The 22,681-nt window shown below is 41.5% G+C and overlaps 1 protein-coding gene across 2 annotated transcripts in view; it reads right to left on the minus strand.

The window, feature by feature from the left end:
- Positions 1–9,564: 9,564 nt before the first annotated feature.
- ngef (neuronal guanine nucleotide exchange factor) overlaps positions 9,565–22,681 on the minus strand; it is a 112,177-nt gene continuing 99,060 nt past the window's right edge. For both annotated transcript variants that reach the window (XM_039762307.1, XM_039762301.1), the window contains 4 exons: positions 22,462–22,620; positions 14,034–14,110; positions 9,975–10,079; positions 9,565–9,815 (listed from right to left, as the gene is read on the minus strand). In XM_039762307.1, the coding sequence (XP_039618241.1) occupies positions 9,625–9,815; positions 9,975–10,079; positions 14,034–14,110; positions 22,462–22,620 (532 nt within the window). In that variant the 3' untranslated portion in view covers positions 9,565–9,624. The remainder of the gene's footprint in view (positions 9,816–9,974; positions 10,080–14,033; positions 14,111–22,461; positions 22,621–22,681) is intronic.

Below are 22,681 nucleotides of genomic sequence, written 5' to 3' on the forward strand. Positions count from 1 at the left end.
TGTAGGGTTTGGTAGTTTTGCCAGTCTGGCACAGTATGAGTGAGTGTGACAAAGGCCTGCAATCTGTTGGCACTTAGGCCAGCATCCTAGACTCTACCTAAAAAGGCTGGGACAGGCTCTGCCCTGATGGTAAATGTAATCATGCAGGTTAGATGAGAGACTCTGATCAAAAGAGGGAGCATTTCTGAGTTAGGATTTACTAATGGAGAGCAGGGTATCTGTGCTAAAGCTGCTATGATGAAAACTGGGTATGCGTTAGTCTGACTACAGAACAATATGGATGTCAAGGTGGGCTATGTTATGGTTTTGTTCATGGTTAAATGAATCATTGGAACATCATGGTGAACAAAGAGTTCAAATTTCAACTTTCTGATGCACTAGTGAATATGTTTGCTAGCGTGTGGTACTCGAGAGTTCTCTTCATGCAGACAGCAAGCATCTGAGGGAGTTGTTAATAAGCAAAGATGTGTTGGGAAACCATGGAAGACGACGGAAGTTCACATCGTACAGCTGAATCTGTGTTTCAAGCCGCAATGAGATGTATACACAAATGAGATGACTGGAGAGTTTTACGATTTTATGATTATTAATATGAGATTTATTAACAATCTCCCCCTGAAAGTATTTAATTTCAGTTTACAGGATAAGGTGGACCCTAATAAGAATGGGGTAAAAAATGAATTAGGCATCAGAGTTTGTCGCAATGAACCTCCTAATAATATGAGATGGGGTTCCCAAGTTCAGTTCTGTGGTCCCACTGTGGCTGTCATTCCAACTAATCTGACAAAGAAATGGCCCAGTTTAAGTTCTAAACACTTGAATTGTTTCATTAATCTTAATTCATCTCATTTTTTTTTGTTACCCTTGCATGTACTTTAAATGCTAACTTTTTTGTACCATATTCTTTTTAATTCACCTTTTCCATTATCCAACCCACTATATACTAACTACAGGGTCACGGGGGTCTGCTGGAGCCAATCCCAGCCAACACAGGGCACAAGGCAGGAACCAATCCTGGGCCGAGTGCCAACCCACCGCAGGATACACACACCAAGCACACACCAGGGCCTATTTAGAACCTCCAATCCACCTAACCTGTATGTCTTTGGACTGTGGGAGGAAACCAGAGCACCCGGAGGAAACCCACGCAAACACAAAGAGAACATGCAAACTCCACGTAGGGAGGTCCGGGAAAGCGAACCCGGGTCTCCTAACTGTGAGGCAGCAGCGCTACCACTACACCACCATGCCGCCTCACCTTTTCCTGTGGAGTTTAAATTAGTGATATGCAAAATTGGGAAATAACAGCTTGTTTAATAAAGGCAGGAGTTAAATTTAAAGCAGAAGATTGGGACTGAGATGAACACCTTCGGTTAACGTGGTCCATAACTTGAACTTAAGGGCCACTTAGTTAAGCTTTTTATTACTAGCTATGCTACCTGCTGAAGACAGGTAATGAAATCACCTCAAAATATTTGCTGTCTCTTGCCCTCCAAGTTCCTTCTGCACATTTTCTCAGTATCAGCGTTTGTGTGAACCTCTCTTCTCCATCGCTCCCTCTCTCGACTGTGTTCCCGTAAATCCTGCACTTCAAACTCTGTCATTATTTTCGAGGAGTCTTTCTCACCTCCTGTCTGCTTTTATATTTCCTGTCCTTGAAGTCAGCTCTCTTAGCATGCTGCTTATGCTTTTACTCCTCCTAACGCTCCCACTCCCTCTTTTCATTCGGTTACCAAAGTCAAACTGACTAATCAGATTGCTCTGAGGGAACGGGCACACATTCACACACAGACCTTAGTGTTTTATTAAACAGTAGACTAGATGTGCTTCCCATCTAAGACAGGCTGAAATCTAAGCAATCAATGTAGACTTCATCATTAATGTCTGCAGTGCACCATGAAATTCACATGTCTCTGTTTTTGCTATTTGGGATGGGATTGGTAAAAGCAGTGTTAATGTTTATGATGTGCCACCTGTTGGAATTACAAATGCAATGATATGTCTCCATTATATGCCATTAGGTATGGGATTCGTAAGAACAGTGCTATAATGTTTGTGATGTGCCATCTGTTGGAATGACAAAGGCAATGCATTTTATTGCAAAAAATATTTGTGATGCACCATCTACTGGAATAAAAGAGACATAGCAACCAGATGAACACACAGACACTTATGCTTTTATTAAAGTTGGTTAGCACACAAATGAATATAACGTGGAAATAGTGGCTCTGCTTTAACATTCAGTGTTACATTTTACCTCCCTCTACACCGCTAATCCAAAAGTATCAGTATTTTTGAAACAATTTAAGGAGCAAACTCCACAGAAATTGGGAGGATTAAAATAAAATTGGTAAATTAAAGTTAAGCGTTTAAAACAATGACACAGAAAATACATTTCTGAATTTCTTCTAAATGTAAATATCATTCTCCAACTTTTTCATCCATCCATCCATTATCCAACCCACTATATCCTAACTACATGGTCATGGGGGTCTGCTGGAGCCAATCCCAGCCAACACAGGGCGCAAGGCAGGAAACAAACCCTGGGCAGGGCGCCAGCCCACCGCAGTACAGCTTTTTCAGAATGCATAATTAAAAAAAGGCCAGCTAAACAATTTGATCAATGAGATATAAGTGGCCCACTGACCAGTAAAATATTTGGAATGAAAGCCACAATGGTACTCCTGGTTCCCCGACCTGAAGTACTGAATGATGCTCAATTACCAATGTGATCTAGAGAGGGGCATAGATCCTGACCTAATCTGGCAAATGTGAGCCCCTGCATATCATGACTTCACGTCTGTGTTTGTTACCATAGAGAGCAGCAGATGGACTGAAAAGAATGTGTTGCACAAACATTAAAAACACTTGTGGAGGACACAACATCCTGAATGTGTGCTAAATTGCGGCAGACTCAGACTGATGGGGCCAGATGTGAGTGTCGTCACAAAATACACATCTGGAGACAACTTCCTAAAAACAGGGTGTGAATGGTGGGATAATCTGTCATTGAAAAGGATACACTCACAAAGTTTCCTTCTAAGAATCTGCACCTAATTTGCTCCAGTCTATGCACTGTACAGTATATGTTAGGGTACAACTGAAATCACAAGCCATTCAACATCTCGCTGACTAGCAAATTGTTCTGAATTTATTTAAGGTAACACTAACAGGAATGCTTCAAAACATGAATCTTGGGAATACTATTTGATTCTGTTCTATTAGAGGTGTGTCCTGCTGGATCAGCATCGTTGTCATTGGGCAAATTTACTGTTTCGAGTGCATTGAGTACCGAAATCTGCATCTCCTGCTGTTCTTCATTATCAATAGCACAAATGCCTCATGTAACACAAGTTCTTTTCTCGTTCTTACAGGTGGATGTAACAGCAGAACTGTGTAGCTTGAATGCACTTTCTTGAGTTCTTGTTATCATTGCCAATTTTATTAAACCTCACGTTTCTTCTGACTGTATTGTCATAACTGTAAATGACCGAGAACCACATATAATCAGTAGCAATGTATCATTCACTTTCACCACTAGTTTATTCATATCTTCCACTTCCAGAACTTATTCCGGTCTAACTGAATGGTTTTCTTTCTGCAGTATGTTGTATTTGCTCTTAACACATAGAGTGTGCTCTCGACACACAAGACACACACTTATATGTTTAATAGGAGACTCTTCATCCATCGACTGTTTGCCTATCATAACCACAGGCTCGGATGGCATTGACTAGAGCAGTGTTTCTCAACCTTTAAGTATTTGTGACCCGAGTTTTCATAACAGCTTTAATCGCGCCCCATTTTTTTGATTATTGTTTTCGTTTTTTCACATTTCGTGCCCCTTTTTTTGTTACTTTGTGCCCCCCTAGGGGAGCCCCCCCACACTTTGAGAACCACTGGACTAGAGCACCATTGCTCTTTGCTATTTAAATTGCGACCCCTTCTTTTAGCCCCGCCTTCAAGAGACATTGGATTGGTTTAGAAATGTGGCAGTCAGTGAACGATCTAATTGTTCCTACCCACATTTAAGCCAACTTCATTCATGGCTGACTTAGGAAACAAAATGTTGTTTAAAGTGGAGGTGATGTGCCAGCAGATTGTCTCTCCATCCTTTGGTAGGGTTTGTGCAGCAGGGCACCTCCTGTTGTGTTACACTCACACTCTGGTCAATAGCATCCTTTGGGAAGCCCTCAAGTTTTTGTCATAGCTTATGTCTTTGCCATCTTTCTTTGTCATTTTGATGACTCTTATCTTTTAGGTGTCCTTCGGGATCTGGTTTGGGTGGGCCCTACTGCTACAAGTAGTCTCTCAGAACTCATGGCTGGCCACAATGGACCTGAACCCATGGAGATGGAAGTTTCTGGTGGGTGTTTAGATCAGTCAGGGTAAAGGGAGCAGACTAGCTGGAGTAATCAACATTTGAGAAGATCGTGCCCTACAAGAAAATGTTGTTAATGATGGGCCGAAGACCAACAATAAATCAGGACAGCTGTTATGCATTTATTTATTTAAATAATCCAAAGATGTTCACTAATAAATACTTGACATGTTCTTTTTATTATTTCAGTAATTCAGATAACTCTGTGGTTGCTTCATCCAGATCTGGATATGGTGAGAGTGCTTTTAGCATTACTTTGGCAGAATGAGCCGGGCATTACCATGGATGATTACTAGTCTTCCTTGTGGCCTAGAGGGGGCACTGAACCATGTTGAGACTGATGAACCCGAAATGACTGACTGGTTTGGTCATTGATTGTCTGCAGGCTGTCCTTATACATTTCCTGTGCTTTTTTTTTTCGGAAATTAATATCAAAGTATATTTTGTCTAGCGACAAGCATCTATCTCACCATGAGTTGCTCCATGGGGGGCTTGTACTGAACAAGCAATGGACTGAACTCTCACAAGGGTGGTTATTTAGAGAAAGCGTCACTCAGCTGTCTTCCAAATGCTTTCCATTTTCCTCGTTCACAGTTGCAGGTGGTGTAAAGTTTTTTTTCCTTTTGTGTGCTGGCTGGCGATGTCTCCTCCCTAGCAGTGATAAAAGCCTCTGGGCTAAGTGGATGTTTCCTCTAATTAATGCCAGATAGTTCATTCATTCATCCAAGAGTTCAGTGATGGCAGAAAGCAACTTAGAAGGGCCACCAGCCCACAGTAGGGCACTCATCTGGGCCTGTTAAGAGTTGCCATTCTAATGTGCACAGCTTTGAAGGTATCAGGACACTGGAGTAGTGGGCAAAGAAAACACAGTGTAGACTCCAGTGAGACGGCAAATGAGCTGGGAATGGAACACACAGAGTGTGTTCAATAAATTAAACCTATCTCTATCCACAATGCACTTCCATTATGGGTAATAACACTGAAAACTGGATTTTCTTGTAGATATTTAGAGTGGCAAAGGAACTTGGCCTTAAGCTCTAGTCCAGCCAGTTCCATCTCTCTGTGACCAATAACTAGTCACATAACCATTATCTATTCAAGTTGCCATACAAATGATATATATCGTGATGTGTGAGTCACTGTCTTGCACCCCAAAACACGAAGGTGAGTTTCAGTACTTTAGCAAAAGGAGCTTTATTCAGCTTGAAACAGGAATAGCATGGTTATTTATTGTAGCAGGATCTACCACTCTCCTATACACAGACACAGCAATCAGGCAGAGTCATGGCCAAGTAATACCGTTCCCTGCATTTATAATGTTCCTTGTATCACCCATCAACTAGCACAACCGTAGGCGGCTCGGATTTGCTTTCACAGCAAGCCACTGCAGAGCTGCCCCAGCAACAGAGAAGCTGTCTTCCACAGACGGGGCGATCGCACTTTGGGACGCTCTTCGGCATGTTGTCTCGTGGGGTGAGTTCCAAAAGAGTTTAGAAACCTTACTACATAACTATGCAATTACCTGTATAAGTATAGTGTAACTATGAGTTATTACTCCATACTTACTGTGTAATACAAAGTAACGTTATAGTTAATTACTCAGTTGTCATTGTTATTCCACAGTTAATATAATTACAATGTAAAAATTTATCACTGATCCAAAAACAAGTGTACTTACATAGTTACATTGTATCTGTACTTTCAAAATGTAATAAAAACATTAGGGTATGTAACTACAACTATGTAACAGATGTTCCATGGTCTGGGCAATTCTAATGGAGAATTGCAGTGATAATTGCTTATGTGTTCACTGATATTTCAAGATCTTTTCTAAATGGTGAAAACATCTTTGCAAAATGGTTAACGCTTTTTCCCCAAATCTAGAGGGGCACCTCCTTGACATGTTTTGCTTAAACAAGCATTTGTCACACTCTTGTAGATGTGTTACACTATTTATTGCTGAATTTTTTGGCTATCATTATACCCATCCCTAACATAATACTGCCAAACTTGGATCATTCAATCAAGGTACACAGGGCTGCAGAGCCATTCCAAGCATCACCGGGCACAAGGCAGGATACAGCCCAGGATGGGGAGCCATCCCATTGCAGGGCCGACTGACAAACATACCAGCAGTCACGCTCTCACACATGTGGCCACGTAACCCAACCTACATGTCCCTAGAATGCGACAATAAAACCCATGAAGAAGACATAGGGAGACAAGGGTAGAACGTACAAATTTTACACACATATCTCCAGACAGAATTCCACCTCAGGATAATGGATCTGTGAGGCAAAAGCATTAACCATTTTGCAAAGATGTTTTCACCATTTAAAAAAGATCTTAAAATATTATATTGAAAACCTAAACAGATATCACTGCAATTCTTCATTAAAATTGCCCAGACCATGGAACATCTGTTACATAGCTGTAGTTATGTACCCTGATGTTTTTATTACATTTTGCCAGTACAGATACATTGTAAGTATGTAAGTACACTTGTTTTTGGATCAGTGATAAATTGTTACATTGCAATTATATACACTGTGGAATAACAGTGACAATTGAGTAATTAACTATAGCGTTACTTTGTATTACACAGTGTGACAGGGTATGCTATCGCTCTCTTGAACCCTTGTCCAAGACGCCAGACACCAGATAAAAGTCCAACAATGGGACTTTTTATTATTCAACATTGCACCAAGCACCCTTGTCTCCACAATACTCATTAAATACTATCGAATACACAATAATAAACCAATCCTCCACTCCCAGACGCGTTGCCACCCTTCTACCCAGCTCAGCTTGCTGTCTGGGAGCTCCCACAATCCTTTTATAATCCCTGACCTGGAAGTGTTCCAATCCCCAGTCCTTGTGATCTCCTATCACTTCCAGGTCAGATCAAAAGTCCTTTTCTTCATGTGACTCGGACGTACTTCCGGGGCGTAAGGCAAATAATTTTACGTTCCTCCCTGCAGCGTCTCCTAGTGGCCCCTATGGTATCCAGCAGGGCTGTGCATAAAGACTCCAATGTCCATGGGGCCCTGCTGGTCTTTGGGGCATCTCCATACTGCAGGGAGGGCTCCACCTGGCGGCATGGGGTTATTGGCTGGGATGAACGGTCGGCTATACATCACAACAGTAAGTACAAAGTAATAACTCATAGTTACACTATATAGTTACTTATACAGGTATATGTAGTAGTTACAGTGAAATTATGGACACTTAATGTAAAGTGTTACCCACTTCGCTCACTTTGCTCGCCAACCCCTCCCGCAGCCTAAGCTACACGCCAGCCAATTTATGTCTCTACCACTCGTGTTGTGATGAGGGGGGCTGAATGCACCCCAAGGAGATGCAGCCGCTCCTCTGAAACCCCCTCTTAAATGGTGATACAATGGGAAACAAATACAGGTTTTTTTTTTTTTTTTTTTACATCCTCTTTGCTCGATCAGCTGCTGGCTTGCTACTGCTGCTGCTGGGCCGCGTGATCTGAGTCTCGTGTGGCACTTCAAACATTTAAAAGCCACTAGCAAAATTAATTTGTATAATTAATTGGAAAAAAAAATGCCAAAAATGACAGTAGAGTCACTGTTAGCTGCAGTACACATGTAGCCAGCTGTGTCAATCCATTAGGCAACATAGGCCTTTCATGAAAGTTAAGGGATGGACATCAAGGAGTATACCTCCCCAACCCCAAATCAATCAGGTCATAGAAGTATGATAATAATGTCTGTGATATGTACACAAAATGAGGCTGTTTGTATTTTTGAAGGTGTGTGCGCTCCAGGCAATGAACGGGGAACCCCCCCAAACAAGTCATCAAACTATGATGATAATGAAAGTCACCAAGGAGTGCACAACCATTAAGGTCCATTGTATATGCAGCAAAAGGGTGTCGTTTGTGCTCCTGAAGGGTGTATACTCTGGACAATGAAGGGAAACCCAGAGGTTGTCAAAGACAAATAATGCAAACTACCCACTGTGGCCAATGAGGGATGACATCTATCAACCCCACCTAGGGCTCCAAATGGGCTTCGACCGGCACTGAGACCATGGTACTTAGCTGCAGTTCATTTTGTTGCATTTAAGGTATGACTAGTGTCTAAAAGAGTATTTAAGTTATGATCAAGCGGCATGCAGAGAAAAGTGTTCGCCTACGATTACTTTTGACAGTTTATAGATTTTTTTCGTCATGCCACATTTTGGATTTGTTTGGGACTGAAGTTGCACTTTACCATCAGACCCGCTGTGTTGAGTGAAGAAGATTTCTAAACTTTTTGATTTTGCACACTGTTGCTGTTATTTACATGAGCTAACATATTGCTGTCATGCCAGCCGTGACAGGTATAGAGCCTTTTTACTTTCTGTGCTGTTGTGTTGTAACTCTTATGGTGGAAACACCATCTCTGATCATATGAATGGAGTTGACTGTGCATGCCTGAGCTTTTGTTAAACTCTTTGGTTGTCTAAGCTTGTTACCTTTGTGGTCTGTTTGTGTACATCATGACATACTGAACAAGCTGATATTTATAATCACAGACATCCTAACTTATGCAGATTATGCCAGTTGGCTACCACAGTCCGGCCCTGCCAATAGTTAATTTGTTGTGTTTATGTTCTTTCTTATGTTTCAGTGTTAAACACATACAGAGCATTCATCCACCCATTTATTTCATCCACATAATCTAGTTGCAGGGTTGCTGGGGAAAGGAACCGATCTCATCAGCACATGGGGCACAAGGCAATGTCAGTCAGGCACAGAGCACACTGGGTCAATACAGAGGCGCCGGTTCACCTAAACACACCATCATCTTTCAAGTGTGTGAGAAATGGCCATGTGGACACTCTGCAAACTCCACACTGTGTGTGAGTGACTGGGGCCAGGATTTGAACCCAGGACAGTAAAGTTGTGAGGCAGCAACATTACCCTCATACATAGTTTAAATGATACAATTGAAATATTTAGAAATTCTATATAAACCTTTTTATTTTATATATATATATATATATATATATATATATATATATATATATATATACTGTGTATATATGCATATTTTCGCAATTTTTGTACTAAAATAAATTCCACTGGTTGCTGTATGTGCTAAGAAGTCCTGGCTCAGGCCGAACACATCAGCTGCTGGTGGCCTTCCCTTTTTCGGCCCTTGTGCTGCTCCTTTTTTTTTTGTGCCCTAAATACTGCAACGTCCTAAATCTCACTGAAGCCTCCGTGTGTGTCAGTGGGGGGCTGTCTTGGTAAAGCGCCCCCTGGAGGTCAACACTTTGACTTTTCCTGGGTTTGGCGGATGCAGGCGCTGGCACTCTCTGAGGTTCTGAGCCCGAAGTTGCTGATTTTGGATCACTTCCACCACCTTCCCGGGAAACCAGCCCCTCTCCCGGTCATGGAAGCGCTCGGCAAACATCCAACCTGTTTCAAGAAAGAGAAAAACAGCGTGAATGTTGGGGGGCTGCTAATCAGCTGCTTGGGCTTGTTATTCCACGTGTGTGGATTGTTTAGAATATCGCCTGCTGCCCTGTAATCACAGTGGGCGCACTAGAAGATGTAAAATAAAAATCAAGCACTGACCATCTTCCGTTTCCTCTAGAAGACAGAGAACATCTGCCAGCTCCAGAGAAAGCTCATCCTCTTCCTGAGCTACGTACGGGTGAACACACTGGACCTGCGGAGAATCTGTCAGATGGGAGACAGCCAATTACACACCCTGAGCCCAACACTCCTCTAACATTCCGCGAGGAGAAAACAAGACATGGCCCTCAGCTAAAAGTGACAAGGAGTGCAGCAAACACATGGTGCGGAGAACGATGTGACCCTTCAGTCCACCACATGGCTTCAAGGGGAAGGCCACTTTAAACAAAAAAAAAAAACAATCAGGCTGGAAAACAAGGCAGCAAAACAATGCAAAGGCAGACCGGCAAATTGGCGAAAAGGTTACACATATCTTGCTGGTGCGAGGCCAGCCTGAGCCGAGATGATGAACTGGCCAAATCCAGACATTAGGCCCTACAGCCTGCGGGACGTCAGTCGGTGCAAATCCCTTTTGATTTCTTTCGCGGACGTGGCTTTACAGAGGCATGATTCAGCTGGAATAATCCTCTGAGGAATGCTGCTGCCGCCGCCGAGTTTTTTAATTATTGAAGATTAACAAGAGCAGGAAATCGCACGGGCCCTCGGCATAGGGTGGGGGGTATCTGCTGAGCTGAATCAACAACGTGCTACAAACTTTCACCGTTAACTATTTTCTCTCCAGCATTGGAGAGCCATCTTATTGAGCACACTGCGCCTTTAGGGGTCGACCCCTTGGGATGATAGTTTATTCTAGCCTCACCTTGTAATGAAATAATTGGCAATGTTGGTCAAAGTTCATCATGTAAGGTATTGTGGGATTTTCAAGATGATTTGGAACTTTTAAAGTCCAAATGACTCATTTATATGGTTTCATGTTACCACAAGATACCTTCAATCCATCCATCCATCCATCCATCCATCGATGTCCTATCAAAGTTGCTTAATCCAAGGCAGGGTTAAGTGCATGGTAGTCATGTATAAAATTTCAGAGTAACTTGGATCTGTGCTGATTTAACACAGTTTCTGAATTCTGCTTTACTCTGCGCTCAGGAGTGTAGGACTTCAAAGTGAATCTTCCATTATAAAATAATATTGAATCTTTTTACTGGATACATTAAGTGACACCAATGTTCAGGAATGGTAATGTTGGAAACCAGTTTGCCGATAATGCTCATCTCTCTCCACTTAATTCTCTCATCTTTTTGCCGTGCTGTGCCATACAATCCACAAGCTCCTTTAATTAAATTCAGGGTCTTGAATTTCCTACAATTGTTTCCTCTTTGATGATGCCATGGAAGACACCAAATCAAGATCTGAATAACTGATGGTCAACACAATGGCTAGCACCAGTGCCTCACAGCCCAAGGGTTTTGGATTGAAATCCAGCCTGGTTCTTCTAGGCTGACTTTTCTGAGGATACACAAAGACATGAAATTAGTGAGTAGTGGGTGTGACTGGGCCCTGTGCTGGACCTGGACAGACATTCTGTCTGTGCTCCAGTGCTTCCATGGCTTTCTACTGGAATAAGGCAAAAGAAATGAAATGCTTATCATAGATTGTGATGAATTGGCACCAGAGTTCCACATACATTGACAATCCTGTTGCATAATCATTATGGGAATGCCCGTTAATGTGTGCCAAGCTTGTTAGGTCACACTTTGCTGACCAGGAGCCTGGTTTGTTTACTCAGCCTTGATCCAGACTGACTGTTGACTGACAACCATTGATTCTCAAAATCCCTGGGTGAAAGATAGAGTTCAGAACAGTAAATACCATCGCACTATTATCTTCCCACACATTCACTGTGACTCACTTCGTAATGTTGATTAAGCTGGTTACGTAAAGTGAAAAGCTGCTTGGGGGCACATCACGTGACACCCTGCGCTCTGCGCTTCTCCTTACAGGCAGACTTTTGTTTATTGGACGACTGAGCAGTTGTTTTGGGCACACAGAGTGGTTTGACAGCAATCAGTGTAAGTACATTTAATCTGTCATAAACATGTCAAGGAGAAACAAATAATGCTGTCATAAAAACGTCCAGTGGGAGTGGCAAGTGATGGAAATTCTAGAGGTACGGACAGCTGGATGTAGCATCACTGGTGATTGATTGGTCAGACTGAAAATGGGCACCGCTGCACATGCAGGTGGCCACACCCTTCAAAGTTGAAGAAGGTTTCCAGACAGGATCAGCAACTCTGATGACAGACATGACAGCGCCATTGTCAAAGAGAATGAAAACAGTTGGTTTTATATGAAGAAACTAATCCATGCCCTTTTTAAGGAACTTTTTATTTTATGTCTATTAAATGTTTTTAATTGTAATTTAGTCCAAATGGTGAGTTTTAGTGAAATATGACTTTAAATTGCAAAAGCAGCCTAGGAATCTGATATGTGTCTGTGCAGTCCTGCCTCTAACAACATTTTTATGACAGTGATGGTCGAAGCCCTTATATAGCCCTAGGCCGATAGAGGGTCTGGATGTACAGCTACCAAAATGGCACCCCTCGGTGTCCATAGCATAGTTGGGTTTATGGAGGGCAGATAAAGCACAGAACGAGTGTTACATACTGTAAATGGCAATCTTTGGTGTCTATATCATAGTTTCGATATTTTTAGACTTCATGGACCTCTCCCACTTGGTGTCTGTACAGGGTGGTCCAGATCTAATTATGCACATCCATATTGTCTGGATGACTTTGATTTATGCGACGACAGTGCGAAGGCGATTCTTCATGTCATCAGTTTGCGCACCTCTCGATGGTCTGGGATTTTTCAGGTGATTTTCTATGTAATAAACTTAATAAGTTATAGAGTAATGAAAATTGCATAATTAGATCTGGACCACCCTATAGTATCGACCCATGTCCTACCAAAATGGCGTCCCTCAGTGTCCATAGTGTAGACATGGCTGTGGTGGGCAGATAAGGTCCAGAATGCACATTACATAAATGGTGCCCCTTGGTGTTCACAGTGCACTTTCAGTATTATTAGACATTGAGGACTTCAACCCCTTGGTGTCCATAGGGTGCGTCCCTTGTCTTACCAAAACAGTGTGTCTCGGTGTATATAGCATGCTTTCATATTATGAGGACCCTGAACTGCATGTGATGGTTTTTTATGATGGTGTCATTTGTTTCTCATTAATGTGTTTATTACAAGGATCTTGTATTAGAGTTCAAGGACCTGAGGATGCAGGGTGGGGTTTGGGGGCCTCCTTGGTGTCCATAGTTTAAATGTAACAGAAAGGTACAAAGCACAAGCTGCTTGAGTTACATAAACGGCACCCATCTCTGTCCAGAGTGGGCACCCCTCAACTTTCATAAATGTTGCCACTTGGGTGTCAGGGCTAACTCATATCGCCTAATGGATTGACGGCTCTGCTTTAGGATTGCATAGATAATAAAACAAATATGGTGAGACCTCAGTTTTATTTCGAGTGTATTGTAATGTTTTATAGGAATTCAAAAAGGAAGAATCTGGTCAGTAGCATATCTGTGTGACTTGAGTCAGCATCTGTCGTAATCTTTCATTTTCAAAGTTAAAGACGCACTTTAGCACCTTTTTATTTTTATTATTTTTCGGTTGTTGTTTATGCTTTGCAGTATTTTTGGGAGCTCATTGTGCCACCATTTTGTTTTCACTTTCAGTCACAACAGCCGCCATTTTGTACCTTTTTTTTATCTATTGGCTGTGGCAATATGGTTAGAGTCATTATTTCTGTTGCTGGTGCCATGACATGACTGCCTATTTAAGATGGTGGTGTGCAGCTTCTCGCAATCAATTTTTGGAATAATAAAGAAACGGTTGAAAATGTCTGTTTCCTCTTAGTTTGGTTCAGACCTTTTATATCTTTATTTTGATCTTTGCTGTTTCTACTTTTGGATTTTCATCTCAGTTTTCTGTCCCCTGCCTGTCTTTTTTGGTTTATCAGAGACTTTGTCTTTCTTTGTCTCCTGGTCATCTCAATTTTATGGACACCATGCTTTTTATTGTGCTTCATAAAAAACAAGTAAAGTATAAGGAAAAGCAGAAGAGCTGCTGTTCCTTGTGAAGACCTACTTGTCAGTGAGCTACTGGAGATGAACTTGGTCCTTGGATTTGGGCTCAGTGCACTCATCCAGCGGATTTTTCGACTCCTGGAAATCAAATCAGAAGACACAAGCAGCAATGTTAGCAAGCCTGGAGCATTAGATATATGAAGTGTTATTTTCCTCTCTTACTTTAATTAAAGATATAATGCACACAGTACAGCTGATCTAGCACTGCCCCAATATTTAACCATCAATCCATTTTCTAAACCAGTTACCCATTTCAGGGTTGTAGAAGGTCTAAGTCCATACCTGCAGCATCAGGCAAAAGGCAGGAACCAACCGTGGACAGGATGCCATTACAGAGCACACTCTGTAATGTATCTTGGATTTTGAAGGTAAACTACCATAGCTGGAGACACAGGAATGGCATTCAGAGTCCACAGAGAAATCTGCCAGGCTCTGAGAGAGCTGGGAGCAGCCAATGAAGTCATGGGCTCAATACAGGGAGTTTGCCAAAGGCACTTGTGCAGATGACTTTCTGATGGAATTCATGTTTCTGAAATGTCATTACAATGTGACACCACCTCCTACAGAATGATCAGTGCAATTACACAGTTAAATACATTTTGTATTTACATTAAAGGTAAATGTAACAATATTTTAAAAGTTGAAAAAAATCTACTTCACAATTATAAGGGTTCATTTATTGATTCAAGCAAGTACTCTAAGTTGCCTTTTCTGATCCACATTAAAATATTTTTGCATGTTTTTAAAGTATTGCTGCATTCTGAATTCCAAAAACAGATATTTACTGAAAACCATCTATTGGTTTACCAAGACATTCGAGTAACTAAATGGAAAATTGAACAACAAAAGCACATAGTTACCATTACGTCTATAAGTACTTGGACATTGACACAATTTTCATAATTGTGGCTCTATATGACAACACAATAGATTTAAAAAGAAGAAATAATTACATGATTGAAGTGTTGGCTTTCAGCCTTCATTAACTCTTTGAGGGCTGAATGTTTTTTCCAAAAGACACAGTTTTCTGAAAAGCACACAATGCGGTGGGTTCACACATAGGTCAACATTAAACATCTGTTACGGGGTGCTGTGGCCACCAGTTTGCCATCTCTTGTGGCTTGAGCCACTCACGGGTGGCACGACCGCTGACAGAAATGCACAACATACCGGCTTCCAGGCACAGTGCAACGCAATCGAGTTTGTATCTCTTGTCATTGTAAGTGGCGGTCCTCCCAGGTGAACATTGCCATAGGTGGTTCACCAACTCAAATGTCCTCAGCACCCAGATCAGCTGATGGTGTTACATCACTTTCATTTTCAAGCACAATCTCCAGATCACATGCATCAAAATCGGAGTTCGACAAGTCAGAATCCAAAAACAAAGCAAGACATGGTCAATGGAGTATTTTGCTTTGTGCATTTGCTTTGATCTCTCACCAGATGTTGATGCCATTTTTGACGTTGTTAGTTCTTCACTACTCACTTGAGCACAGGGAATCTCGGGTCAAACCAACGGAACTTACTTTCATCCTAGCAAAGTGAGTCAAATTGAAATGTGAGAGGCAGGTTTTTTCATCGTTTACAAGTTGATTACCATTCTCAACCCTCGCGGTTCACAAAAGTCGACATCCACCCTGAAATAGTTAAAGGGTTTAACAGAAATATAGTATGAGCCATTTAGCAATGACAGCCATTTTTATACATAGTCCCCCCATTATCAGGGTCTGAAAAGTATTAGGACAATCGACTGGCAAGCTGTTCCACAGGCTGGGTGAGCAGGTCCCTCATTATTTCATTATCTGTTAAGCAGGTAGAAGGTTGCAGTTAATTCCAAGTGTGGAATTAACGTTTGGAAGCCATGGAAGACAACTGTGCTAGATGATTGAAGAATTATTTCCTTGGTGAAGAAAAAACAAGTCACAACATTTAGCCAAACCATGAACACCCTCCAGGAGGCAGACCTATCAATTGCAAAGTCTACTGTACAATCAAGAGAAGACTTCATGAAAGTAAAGACAGAGGGTTTACCACAAGGTGCAAACCACTGGTAAACCTCAAACATAGGAAGGACAGATTAGACTTTGCCAGTAAATATTTTTTAAAATACTGCCCAATTCTGAAACAATTTTCTTTGGAAGCTAAGATCAATATATACCAGAATTTTGGAAAGAGAAGAGTATGGAGAAGAGAAGAAATGTCTCATGACCAGATGAATACTACATCATCTGTGAAACATTGTGGAGGCAGTGTTTTGGCATGAGCATGCATTGCTGCAAATGGAAGCCAATCACTGGTGTTTATTGATGATATGACTGCAGTCAGAAGTAGCAGGATGATTGCTGAAGTGTAAAGGCCTATTACTATCTGCTCGAATTCAGCTAAATGCTGCAAAGCTGATAGAGCAATGCTTCACAGTACAGATGGACAATGAGCCAAAACATACTGCAAAATCAAATCATGTGCTTTTCAACACAAATAGTCGAATATTCTTCAAAGGCCAAGTCAATCAACTGACCTCAACCCATGCATTTCACTTGCTGAAGACAAAACTGGTAGCAGAAAGTCCAACAAACAAGCAGCAACAAAAGACAGCTGTAGTAAAAGTCTGGCAAAGCATCACATGGGTGGAATCCCTACACTTGAAGATGGCCATGCATTCCAGACTTCAGGAAGCCATTGACTGTAAAGGATTTTCAAGCAAATACTTAAAAATACTTAAAATAATCATTATATTTATGATTGTGTTAGTTTCGAGTTCTAATCTGGAACCTGAGTTGGTTAGTCGTGTGGTGGGTGCAGCAATGCACTGTATCAGTGCGTGCTCCTAACCTCTCTCTCTCTCTGTTAGTTTGTCCAGATACTTTTAAGCCCCTGAAAATGGGGGACCATGTATAAAAATGGCTGTCTTTTCAAAATGGTTCAAATAATGTTTTTGTTAAACACCTTAAATTACAACTGCAAATCTACACTTCAATCACATCTTGATTCCTTCTTTTCCAAATCAATCCAGAGTGAAAATTCTGAAAACTAAATCACTGTCCAAATACTTATGGACCTAACTGTAGACAGATGGCTAGATAATGACCTAGTGATACATACATGTGTATATATACTTATATGAAATATATACATTTATACAATTCAAATGTACACACTGATTAGCCATAACATTAAAACCACCAGCCTAATATTGCGTAGGTGCCCCTCATACCACCAAAACAGCTCTGACTTGTCTGACTCATTGTGGCATGAACTCTACAAGACTCTAAAATTGTCCTGTTGTATCTGACACCAAGACATAAGCAGCAGATCCCTTAAGTCCAGTAAGATGTGAGGCAGGACTTCTGTGGATTGGACTTATTTTTCTAAAACATCTCACAGATGCTTCATCAGATTGAGTTCTAGGGAATTTGAAGGCCAAGTCAAAACCTTGAACTCTTTGTCATGTTCGTCAATTTTTTCAGTGTGGCAGGGTGCATTATCTTGTTGAAAGAGGCCATTGCCATCAACGTATACCACTGACATGAATGGGTGTATGTGGTCTGCAACGATGATGATGATGGTGGTAAATGTCAAAGCAACATTTACATGAATGTCAGGACCCAAGGTTTCCTAGCAGAACATTGCCCAGAGCATCACACCAATTCCACCAGTTTGCCTTCTTCCCATTGTAAATCTTGGTACCATCTCTGCCCCAGGTAAACAACACACACACACACACTCAGCATTACACTTGCTCTAAATGACAATGTGTTTCATCAGAGCAGGCCACCTTGCTCCATAACTCCATGATGCTCATGTGCCCATCGTAGGTGCTTTCAGTAGTGGACAGAGTTTAACAGTTCAGCATGGACACTTTGACTGGTCTGTGGCTACACAGCCCTATATGCAGCAAGCTACGATGCACTGTGTGTTCTGACATTTTCCTATCATGGCCAGCATTAAGTTTTTCCACAATTTGTGTCAGAGTAGCTCTTCTATGGGTTTGGACCAGACAGTCTGGCCTTCACTCACAACCTGCATCAATGAGCCTTGACTGCCCATGATCCTGTCGCTGGTTCAACAGTAGTCCTTCTTTGGACTATTTTTGGTAGGTACTAACTACTATATACTGGGAACACCCCACAAGACCTGCTGGTATGGAAATTCTCTTACTCAGTTCTCTAACCATCACAAATTGGACCCTGTCAAAGTTGCTCACATCCTTAGGCATGCCCATTTTTCCTGTTTGTAACACATCACCTTAAAGAACTGACTGTTCGCTTGCTGCCCAATATATTCCACCCCTTGGCAGGTGCCAATATAATGAGATAAGCAATGTTACTCACTTCACCTGTCAGTGGTTTTAATGGTGTGGCTGATCAGTGCACATATTGAATAAATAGATAGACAGATACTTTATTAATCCCAATGGGAAATTCACATACTCCAGCAACAGCATACTGATAAAGAACAATGTTAAATTAAAGAGTGATAAAAATGCAGGTATAACAGACAATAATGTTGTGTAGTGTTAACGTTTACCCCTCCAGGTGGAACTGAAGAGTCGCATAGTGTGGGGGAGGAATGATCTCCTCAGTCTGTCAGTGGAGCAGGACGGTGACAGCAGTCTGTCGCTGAAGCTGCTCCTCTGTCTGGAGATGATACTGTTCAGTGGATACAGTGGATTCTCCAATCATTGACAGTGCCCATCACTCTGCCACGGATGTCAAACTGTCCAGCTCCATGCCTACAATAGAGCCTGCCTTCCTCACCAGTTTGTCCAGCCGTGAGGCGTCCCTCTTCTTTATGCTGCCTCCCCAGCACAGCACCGCGTAGAAGAGGGCACTCACCACAACCGTCTGTTAGAACATCTACAGCATCTTACTGCATATGTTGAAGGACGCCAGTTTTCTAAGGAAGTATAGTTGGCTCTATCCTCTCTTGCACAGAGCATCAGTACTGACAGTCCAGTCCAATTTATCATCCAACTGCACTTCCAGATATTTATAGGTCTGCACTCTCTGCACACAGTCTCCTCTTATGATCACGGGGTCCAGGAGGGGCCTGGGCCTCCTAAAATCCACCACCAGCTCCTTGGTTTTGCTGGTGTTCAGTTGTAGGTGGTTTGAGTCGTACCATTTAACAAAGTCCTTGATTAGGTTCTTATACTCCTCCGCCTGCCCACTCCTGATGCAACCCACGATAGCAGTGTGAGATATATTTGTATGTATATATATATATATATATATATATATATATATATATATATATATATATTACAATTACATAAATACAATATAGAGTTCATGTAGCTAAACAGTTTATGAACATCACAAGTCCATAGAAAAGTAAGTAGAACTGCTAATGATAACTCAATAATTGATACATAGATAGATGATAAGACACTATATCCAATGGAGTTAGGCAAATAGAAAATGTACTACATAAAACAGAGGATAGATAGATAGGTAGATAGATAGATAGATAAAAAGGCATTATGTAGAATATAATGTAGGTTGATAGGAACAAGCTATAGATGGATAGCTTCACATGGCTTTTTCTTGGACTCCCCTTCTCTGTAGCACCCCATTTTGTGGCTACACCTCTTGGTTATCTTTTTGTTTTCCTTGACCACTAGTAGGCCTGCTTCATGTCTGCTTTGCCAACACAAACACACATGTTAACGGCCAACTGCCCTGTGTATCTACTAATCTCCTACAGGTAGACATTGATCTGTCAGAAGATGTATCTTTTGTTTCCAGAGGCGTAAATCTTAATAATAAAGGCAATAAAAATAGAAATGTGCCTATTTCTCCCTTAGTCCAGGGCCACATAACATTTCATACTAGATGAAACCACAAAATTCCAGTTCAGCTTTTGACCCCCTGAACTGCAGATTTTAAGCAAAATAAAAGTACATAAACAATTGTATTGCTGTTATTAAACCCAATCAAATGGTGTTTACTGCAGAAAGACACAATATCAAATATTTTCTTTTTATTTGAAATGATCAATTACTTTGTTAAAATTCTTCAAACTTAAAGTAAATGATATGGAATATAAGATAAAGGAAGCCTTGGTAGATTTTAAACATTACACATTTTAAATTTACGATTTAAAGGAGGCTTTTGGCTAAGATACAGCTAGCAATCGAGTCTCAGCAGTTCTTTTCAGAAAGCTCCGAGCTCCGAGATAGTTTCTTTAACACAAGTGCACTTTTCGAGATTTACTGATGCTGTGTTGAACTCCTGTAATTCTCAAACTTGGTGGCTGAGACTTGGGCTTTGGAATGCTTGAAATACCAGTTTTAATCAGCTTGGACAAACAGATGAGTTCACGTTGAAAAACATGTTTAGATTTAAAGCGCCATCTGCTGGAATTTTTGCACAGCATCTTTTCTTGGCTTGCTTATTATACTCACTTTAATGTAAGTATATCAGGGAGTCTGCCTTCTAAAAAACTGGAAAGCAGTCCATTTGTTCATGTAACCTTTCACTTTTCTTAAACTGCGTATTTCAAATAAGTAAAACACTGGCAGAACAAAGTTAAAGTAACCAGGGTTAGATGGGGCACCAGGCCTCCTCAGGCACACACCTACAATCACTTGTGATGGGCCGGTTTAGAGTCACCTGTTCATGGATATTGAATTTGGGAGGAAAATAAGACAATCACGACATGGGAAGAAGATGCAAATGCTAAGCTGATAAGAACTGTAAAACACCAGCACCATACATTTCCTCCATACATTTAGTTTTCCTCTTATATCCCAGCATAACATGTTAAACTGGCCCTTATTTGATTGACTGTGTCCTGTGATGGTCGTCTGCATTTATTTATTTTTTTATGTATTATTTGACTGATGTCTTTATACAAGATGACTGACAACATTTGAGATACAATTGGTTACACTTCTTTTGTTTTTCCAGTCGGAGCACAGACAAATGAAGTGACTTGCTTGCAGCCACACAGTGTCAGTTGCAGGGTTTGAAGTCCAAAGCCTAAACCACTACACTGTGCCACGCTGCCTGCAGGGTGTGTTACTTTTTCCACTGATCCCCGTAGTGATGGGAGATGAAGGTCCATAGTAGTGTGTGTGTCTGTGTCTGTGTCTTTTTTAATAAAAACAATGTACTCAGGCTTTGGGTGGGCATAGGTGCCCGCTGTACTCTGGAGGAGCGGCCCTAGGGTGTCAATTAGGGCACTGGCTGAGCCCGCATTCATGTGCAGACGCACACAGTTTGACCGATTTCTTCATTAGTGCTCTTGGGTTCATAATTAGAACACCTACGCCCACTGAAGTATAAAAGGATAGAGATTGAGTAGAAGAAATGAAAAATTGAGACAGAGATAGAGGTTAAAGGCACAGATATGGAAAAGAAAAGGTAAGGCTAAGTCGGCACTCTGGAAAAGAGGCAACCAGTCATGAAGTGGTCCTAGGTGGGGGGAGCGGACGACGCTCACGGGGCAGTTTAGCTCCTGCTGTGATCATCTGCTCTGAATGACTCCCACTAAACGCTGAGAGAAAGGCAGCAGGAGAAGAAAGCAAGGCTCACAGAGTTCCCGGCTGAACACCAAAGGATGGTGGTGCGGATACGAGCCGGAGTGAAGAATGACTGAACATGCTGGCGGACGTCTCCTCTCGCTCAGGAGACCATAAATGTTGAGCAAGGGAGACGTCGGTTTATGAAGGGTGGTTTCTGTGGATTGACCCAGACTGTGTTTTTAACCTTCAGTTTCAACCTATTTATTGAATTAGTTACTTATGGATTTTTTAACCTCTGCGGGACACTGCTTTTTATTGGATAATTAATTTATTTCAGAAAAATCATACTGCATTGCACTTTTGTTTTGAATACTGAACATTTTGGAAAATAAAAGCATTAAGCATGTTTACACCTACCCTTGCTATATTATGTGTCCTCATTGCCAAGTCCAACCTCAGTTTACATCTACTGATGTCCCAAGTGTAAGAGGAGTATGCCAGCTGTGGGTAACCGGCACAGAGCCACTGCAATAATTTTCCTAATTTTGTGTTAACATGACATTCTCAAAGCCACTTAATCCAAATTAGGGGCACTGAAAGCCCAGGCCGTATCTTGGCAGTACTGGACATAAGGCCAATACAGCGACCGTTCATGCACACCTCTACTCTTGTGTTGGGCCACTTTGGAATTGCCGTGCAACCCTCCCTGCCCACCACTGGAGATGTAAGAGGAAACTCCTGAATACACGAGAAGAACAATGTAAATTCCACATGAACAATGACCAGGAATGGGATTCAAGACAAGGACCATGGATCTATGAGGAAAAAGCAACCCCTCCCTCTGTAACATGGTGCACACTTATATAGTCAGTATTTTCTGCAGCACTGCTTTTACATTACACCACAAGGATTAATAGTTCTTGTATTTCGTAACATAAAATATTTTCTTGCTATCACTCACTGGCAAGAGGCCTTCAGCATGTAGGTGACTTCTCGCTCCTCCTGGTTCTCCAGTAGCCTCAGGCAAAAAATGTTTTTCAGAGTTATTCCTTCGGTTTCCATGTCCTCGGTTCTTAACATTGCCTTTGACGCCGTGTCCACAACTTGATACTTGTCACCACTAAAATAAGAAAGTAGATGACAATAGCATACAAGAGTTGTGAAGACATACACAACTAATA

The sequence above is a fragment of the Polypterus senegalus genome, chromosome 1 (assembly GCF_016835505.1).
Source record: "Polypterus senegalus isolate Bchr_013 chromosome 1, ASM1683550v1, whole genome shotgun sequence".
Taxonomy (NCBI): Eukaryota; Metazoa; Chordata; class Cladistia; order Polypteriformes; family Polypteridae; genus Polypterus; species Polypterus senegalus.